Source organism: Arctopsyche grandis, chromosome 11 (assembly GCF_051622035.1).
Source record: "Arctopsyche grandis isolate Sample6627 chromosome 11, ASM5162203v2, whole genome shotgun sequence".
NCBI lineage: Eukaryota > Metazoa > Arthropoda > Insecta > Trichoptera > Hydropsychidae > Arctopsyche > Arctopsyche grandis.
The window spans coordinates 9,518,589-9,526,596 of NC_135365.1; the positions used below are offsets into that span (position 1 = coordinate 9,518,589).

Here is an 8,008-nt window from a genome sequence, read left to right on the forward strand (position 1 = left end):
TAAATTATGTAAAAAAATAAAATCATTATTTTTATAGAATAAATTTAAAATTGCGATGAAATTCAATTTAGATTCATTTTTTACCTACGATTAACTATTATACATACATGAATGACAAATTGAAATGGTTTTTCTTCTTTCGAAAAAATTGTAAAGGCGCCGAGTAGAAAGTTGCATAGGGGCGGCGGGACCCCTAGAGCCGACACTGTTTGTAATTACATATATATATATGTATTTACTTACATGTAGGTGATATTACCATTAGTTTTCTTATACCATTTTCATATGACAGCATACCCTCCAATATTATTGTAAATTAAATTCTGAAAAGAGTACAATTGGGACGGTGAAAGGGATATAAAATTAATCACAAAATGTAAATTCTCAAAACGAATTTATAAACAAAAATTTATTAATTGTGATAACATAATCTTATGTAAATATATGTTTGTATTTCTTGATAAACAAATACCTTACATCTAATAAATATCTATTGATGAATAATAATCATGTAATCCTTCAAAAAATGACAATACATTAATATGTGAATTACAGGCACATTACGTTTGCGACAATTACCAAGTAATTTATGAAGACTTAACAAACATCAAATACAAACAAATAGCAATACAAATTTTGCGATGCTAAACCATTCAGATAACTAGGCAAACCTAATCGAATTTAGATTTTCATGTATCGATTTTCTTAAAAAAAAAAAAAACAACCTGAGCCAGCATAAAGTATATCTAATGGAATGTCCAAAAAGAAGATGAAAAAAAAAACAAAGCAAAGGCACATAATGAATTAATTATGTTGCAACTTTCATGATATACTTTTTATCAACGATTCTCAACTTTGTATTTCACTAACTTAAATATATTCAGTCTTGTAATATACTTGAATATAACATTACTATTATTAAATATTAATCAAATACAAAATAATAACTCAGCTGTGTAACTTATAAAATAAATAAATATTTTTTAAAGAGGTATTTCAAAGCACCACATAATAAAAACTGTGACGCGCATCAATTTATACACTTATATGAGGCTCGCTTAAAATCACGCACTATATAATATTGCAATTTTTAAATACATACATAAAATGAACCGAAAAATAAAAATAAAATAAAACTTCACTTGTACTAGAGGTCACTGATAGTAAAACAAACAAGAAAACATATCTCGCTTTCAGTCAAGATAGGCAGCTTGCAGTTTAATATAAAACTAAAACAATATAAAAATGATAAGTTTCGAGTATATATGAGTAGAATAAAATTTCTAAGAAGTCAACAAACATTATTGGGATAAGATTCGATAAAATAAAGCAGGTCTATAATAATTGCATTTACAACGAAAGTGTATGGGACTAGAAAAATCTACCCGCAGAATCGGAAAATCTCATAAATAAATAGTATTCCTCCCGATCCTGCGGGATTGCAAATATAAGAAAAAACATGCAAGTTACGAATTCAGTCTATTGTGAGGTAACAAGTGAAATGCAAGTCATCAGTCTATTAAAATCACAGCTGTGTATATAAAACCCGTATGTGCAGATTATAACAAAATATTGTATACAAAATGGCTACGTATAAGAATTCAGTTTCAACAAAGTACCTATTTGCATTAAACATTATAATTATTATTAATATTATATTATATTAGACGGTGCAACAATTCACAATGATTACTTCAACACATAGTGCACAAGTCACACCCTAACACCAGAAAACACTGTGCAAATTTAAAATATTTGCCTTAAAATTTTGATTAAATCACATGCTTACTCTTAAAAGTATTAATGTGCTTAATTGCCGAGACAAATACATAAAATTCTTTATAACCTAAAAATGTTAGTCGATCATTTATATTAAATAATAATAATAATAATAATAAAAAACAAACAGTTTTCATATAAATATATAAATACATACTTTTTAAACCCAAATACCGTTTCGAATTTAATCCTATATATTGTACATTCCGTGGATTAGTCGACTGTTAAAATTTACAAATCTGAGGCTGAAATTAATTGCCTTTCGTCCATTTATTACCCAAATAAGTTTAGATGTAAAAAATGAATATACAACATGGAAATTTGTAACTGAGAGCACTGGTTGTGTGCAAAAACCTAACTATTTAAATATATAATATATGTATGTATATTTATAAAAATTACGCACAAGTGTCTATTTGTACACGTCGTATCCAAAATCACCAATCAAATATCAGCAATGGCATAAAATATGACTCAATTTTTAAGATTTATAATAAAATTATTTCATCATGACACAATTTGTGATTTCGGGCGTACTTCTCATTAACGTAACGACTAAAATAGTATTTTTTACAATACAATTATACTTTCTATAATACGGATAAGTCAGTCTTTCGCAAAGGTACGGCGAATTTTTTTTTAATATAGATGAATAGATTTTTAATTATCTAAAAGTTCATATATTTACGTTTACTTTATTTCAATATAACGGACTTAAACTATTCGTCAGTCTTAAGTTTCGTTTCTCCCTGTCACGAGGAACGTTAAACCGGCTTCATTCAATCATTATTTCATATCTGGTCCCCGAGTGAGCTCTCAAACGATCGCCTGAGACTTCCAGACAACAAAGGATACGAAAAATCTAGGATGCGAAAAAATTCAACAATATTCCCTTATGGCTACGTAAAATTTTTCTTTTTTTTTTTACATTTTCTGCTTCAAATACCTTAAAAACTAAAGCCGAATAGCAAAATATAATATTGATGTGTTTAATTTTCTTCTAGTATTGCACTGTATCCTCAGTCTGCTTTCGTGACCGAGCACAATTGGCCGTCTCGACATCGGCCGTGCCCGTTTCCTTTTTTACTATACAAATAAGAGTTTCATCGCTTAGCAAAGCGATAGATGGAACGAACGGTTCAGGTTCGCGAAGAACGGAAGTCACTCGCGGTCGCTACAGTCGACAGAGAGGCTCCTCCGAGAGTCTTCCTGATAGTCACGCAGAGCGTCCTCCTTCTTGATGATGGCCGAGATCTGATTCATGGGTGTGACGATGACCCCGGCTGGTTCCGAATCGGACCGCCGACATGAGAGGTCTTCGACATGGTCCTCATCGGAGTCATGCAGACCATTGCGAGATGGAGTGGGAGCAGGAGCAGACGCCGGAGGAGAGGGACTGTGGCTGTGGGCAGGAGAGTGAGCTCCCCGGCCAGCCAACTTGAGAACCCCAGGACTGCGAGGTGGAGCCAGTGCAGCATGAGCACAAGCAGCCAGAGCCATGGCGTGCAAAGCGTCCCTACCGGCAGCCAGCTCCCGTCCTTCAAGAGCCTGCTGCAAGAACCCAGCATCCAAGAGCGAGGCTGCTTGGTGGAGATCATCGTCGCCACCACGACCCCCGCCCCCACCGCCCCACCCACTTCCATTAGACTCTCGTTTGATGCTTCTGTTCATGGGTCGACCTGTGGTGATGCCCAACTTTTTAACTTTGTCGTATAGTGTTCTCGAAGGGACACCGAATTTGCGCGAGGCTTGCAGTGCGCTCATCCCATTGCGCACGCACTCGATTGCCGACATTATGTCCGTTCTGGTGTATTGTTTGTAACGTTTCCATTCTGGTTTCTGCTGAGGTACGTATGGCGCTATGCCGCACCTCAGGTCGCTGGGAAAGTTCTGGGGAGATGTGGACAGGTTAAGTGATCTGTGCGAATTTTCGTCGTCGAAGGACTTGTCGGCGTATGGCGAGTGAGCTTCTTCTGATACGTCGGTTCGTTGGTGCTGAAATCAAAATTGCCCCTTTTTAAAAACAACCCACAAAAATATTAAGCATTTCCTACAAAGTAAATAACATCGATATATTGGGATTGTGTTAATGAGGACGAACAAATAAACCGAAATAATCATTAAAAAAAGTGAAAAACTATCAAAATTCCGAAAATCACCCAAAATTACTTCAATTAGTTGTTGTGTATTTGCAGAATATTCCTAAAAATATTCGTATATAAAAAATTGCATCATTTTTAATTAAAATATTCAACATAATTCAAAAGTTTTAATGTTTTTAAATTGCGAATAAAGAATTTTTTATTTTTATTGAGAACCAACGCCATTTGAATCCAATTACTGTAATATTAAAATTAAAGTATAGGGAATTATAACGATACGTAATTAAAAAAAAAAAATAAGTAATGAAAATCAATCCCGATTAAATTTCAATCCCGATCAAGCGGAATTTTTAAAAAGATCCAATTTATTGCTAAGGTTTGCTTATCATTTTAACTATAATCGTATATAATAATAGCCTAATGCGTGTCCTGTGCTGCGCGTGAATGTTCGTTATGTACGCGGCACATAATAATATTTAAAATTTAATAAATTACAAAAAAAAATCGTGTTATTAATTTAACCCTTGGCAGCAGGAGATTTGAAAAAAAAATGCGCGTGTTGCACAAAAAAAAATTTTTTTTTAGTTAGTGGGACATCATATAAACCTTTGTGCTTCAAATTGTTTTCATTTTTCGAAGTGGTATAAACTACAGCCCACCATGCAGCAAAAGATAAAAAAAAGATGGGCCATACTTCAAAGGGTTAAAATAGTAATTTGCATACAAGTAAAAATCAAAATTTCCAAATAGAATCTTATTTAAACTTAAGTGGAAAAAATGATTCTAATGAAAATCAAATAAAAACTACTCAAACTGTCATTTAACGCATTATAAATAGAACATATGTACGTTTATTAAAAATCATCATAAGTTAGAATTGAAAAACAAGACAGCGGAAATTGCCGTACGATATTATTTTCCCACCAAATTGCACACATACTAAATATCTGCTATAAAAAAAGCAAAAAATATAAATCTACATACCTTGAAGGAGTCGTGTGAAGAACCATTTGAGTGCAATCTTTCGGAGTGGGTGACGGGTTGGCATACGAGAGCCGCCGACTGAGAAGAATCAGCAGCGCTGGTCTGAGCGAGGACATTCCTCAAGATGGGCGTATCTCTGGACATCAGCATACTGGAGATGCTCGACAACTTTTTGCGCTTCAGGGGGTTCATATCGCCGGGCGTGTCGTAAGACGCGCTCAACACCGTGGGTAACCTGTGGTACAGCGGAGACCCAAAACTATTGGAGTTGGGCCAGAGGGGAGCCGCCGGAGGAGACTCACCCTGGCTGCTGTGGGCTGGCTGCTGTGAGCTGTTATAGGACAGAGGAGACCTCAAGCTCTCAGGATCCTCCTGCTTGAACCTCTGCCTGAGCTCGGTCATGTCGAACAGGCCCTTGACCTCGAGCTGCTCGGCGATCTTCATGATCCTGGGTATCTGAGACTGGGTCACGTTCACCTCCCCGGTGTACATGTACTCGAGCAGGGCTCGCATCTCGAACTCCTTCACGCCGGGGAACAGGATGCTGCAGTGGTCCATGGGCACGTCCATCAGGATCGTCTGGAAGTAGGGCGAGTTAGCTGCCAGGATTACGCGATGCGCTTTGAACTGCACGTGCTCGTCGACGACTATCGTGCAGTCTACGTAGTACTCCATCTTGATGAGGATGTCCAAGATCTCGACGAGGTTCGTCTTGTGGTTGTTCCATCGCAGACAATACGTTTGACCTTCGCTGCTGCCCATTTTGAATTCTGAAAAACCAGTTTGAATTTTATTTACCGATGATAAGAAGAATTTGCTATTCGCGTCTTGTTAGATTTTAATTGGAATCCAATCGGAATGAGCCGATTCCGTCAAGAAGCTAATATGATTTAAATATTATAATACAACAAATTGGATTTGTGCAAATAGTACTAATTACATAAATAACTATGTAGTCTAAATCCATCAGAAAATCCAAATATAATGAAAATTTTCAACATCAAAACCATATAAAGGCGAAATAAAGGCCTTAACTTTAAGCATAAATAAAAAACGTGTTAGCTGACAACTCGATGATACAAATCCTAATAATATGTAGTTTCATTTATATATTACTAGTGTTTTTACCCGGCTTCGCTCGGTATTTGTGATATAAACCGCTTAAACATGGCTAATCTAATAGTAAACATTTTATTAAATTTATTTGAATAGTTTTAATTTATTTAAATTCATTTGTTTTTTTATGAAATTGAACGTCAAGGATTTGACGAACCAAACAAACATACATACATACAAAGTCTCTTTCGTAATTATATATTAGATTTAGTTTTTTAATTACAATTTATATTATATTTTCATGATTTCTCATAATCCTTTAAATTGTTATGTTATCATTATATTGTTGTTTGTTTTATAATTAAAATTTCCTATATATAGGAATCGCACACGAGTTAAAGTGAAAATATTGGTAACTTTTATAAATGCATTGCGAAAAAACAACTAATAAGCATTAAATTGAATATGTACATAGATTCTATTGCCGAAATTTTTTAGGAAAATAACACTAATTCGAATGTGACTAAGATTTAAAACTTAAGTAAAACTTTGCACAACAACAAAAACGTTTCCCTTTACTTTGAAAGCTCTCAAATATATAAAATTTACAAACAACGATATGCATAAATAGAGAAATAGCCGGCTACAGAACAAAAGTAAATAGAAGAAAATTGCACAACACAAACACAACAAACTGAATCGATTGCACAAACCGGCCGAAAAACCACGCTTTTCTTCCGAAACTCGTAAAAAGATCGACACGAAAATCAATAAAATAAAAAATCAACCATCAAACGCAATCTATTCTGCGTATCGAACCACCTAATCTAGATTAAAACGTGCGCGAAAAACACTATTTTTGCACGCGAAACCGCAAACGCTATCAGCGAAAACATACATATTTTCAAACGCGGTTCAAAAAGATAAAAACAAAATTTAAAAAAAAAATCACACTGCGGTTTCCTTCCCATTTCCACGACAGACAAATTCAAATTGAAAAAAAAGTATCAGAGTAAAGTATTAATTAATACGAGGGGGGGGGGGGGAGCATGTCGTTAACGGGCGAATTTCAGCGAATCTACATCCGAATCGAATAGCGAGCGGATATGCACACACGGGCGCACTCTCTTCGACCGGAAGCGGAGCAATTTGCATGGGCGGAAGTGCTCACCGTAGTTCGGGCGCAGAGCTTGCAGCCGCGAGGTGGGGGCGGGGGGGGGGAGTCAAAGGGCTCTGCTGAATATCGAGAGAGGAAAGGAGAAGCTGAGACGAAAGCGAGAAAGGCGACCGATGCGCGCGGCCGCCGCTCGCAGACTGGCGCGCGCCCCAACGCCCCCCGCGCGCTTTTACGCACAAAATGCAATCGGTCGCATCGAAGCCCCTTCTCCCTTTCCCCTCCCGCTCCCCCTTGCGCCTGCCCCCTCGATCTGCTCCTCCCCCGTCCCCCTTCTCCGCGCACAACAACCCCTCCCCCGCCCGTGAATTGCAAGCCGCGTCGACCCCTGCCTTGCCTTTGCCTTTGCCTTTGCCTTGCCTAATTGCGGCCGCACACTCGCACTCACACTCACACTCGCGCATACACACCACACCACACCACACCGACGCACGCTCGCCTATGCACAAGTTTCGATGCACAGTGGACAAGAGCGAGCAGAGGCGCGCGCGTACGAATTATGTGCGTACGTACTTAATTTTAATGCAAATTGAAGAACGTGTTTGCGTTGTGCAATGTCGACCGAATGTGTGCAGACTAATTTTTACTTTATCTATGTTTTTTTTTATTGTTGTGTCATGCGATGCGCTTTCGCGTGGCTATTTTTTTTTTTTTTGTTATTCTTCAACGGTCCTGAAAAATCGTTTCAGTACAAGTGGTTCGTTTGTTTTAGTTTGGTTGGGTTACTTTGTTTTTGTTAGGCACTAGCTGAACCCGGCATGCGTTGCAATGCCACAATACGCATGCAATTCCCGTTTTCGTTCCCATTTGTCGGAAAAACGGAGGCAGCGAACACGTTGGTGGCGACGCGAAAACATTTGAAATTATAGCGTTGCATTGAAACTCATTCCCGTTTTTCCCCTTTCCGTTCACG

At 37.2% G+C, this 8,008-nt stretch overlaps 1 protein-coding gene across 2 annotated transcripts; it reads right to left on the reverse strand.

Moving 5' to 3' along the window:
* Positions 1-2,705: 2,705 nt before the first annotated feature.
* rib (BTB/POZ domain-containing protein ribbon) lies at positions 2,706-7,237 on the reverse strand. Of its 2 annotated transcripts, none has more exons than XM_077440875.1 (3): positions 7,093-7,237; positions 4,866-5,635; positions 2,706-3,774 (listed from the first exon to the last, which is right to left on the reverse strand). In XM_077440875.1, the coding sequence occupies exons 2-3, from the start codon at positions 5,625-5,627 to the stop codon at positions 2,941-2,943; spliced, it is 1,596 nt and encodes a 531-aa protein (XP_077297001.1). In that variant the 5' UTR covers positions 5,628-5,635; positions 7,093-7,237; the 3' UTR covers positions 2,706-2,940. The 2 variants fall into 2 exon arrangements, with proteins under 2 accessions (XP_077297001.1, XP_077297002.1); XM_077440876.1 differs by lacking the exon at positions 7,093-7,237 and adding an exon at positions 6,635-6,736.
* Between the last annotated feature and the right edge of the window lie 771 nt (positions 7,238-8,008).

What these genes read in the sequence shown, in the direction of transcription:
- rib (XM_077440875.1), bottom strand. Translation starts at nt 5,627, where the DNA reads ATGGGCAGCAGCGAAGGTCAAACGTATTGTCTGCGATGGAACAACCAC. An exon ending in CTTCACACGACTCCTTCAAG is followed by an intron (nt 3,775 to 4,865) that starts GTATGTAGATTT and finishes TTTTGATTTCAG; the next exon opens with CACCAACGAACCGACGTATC.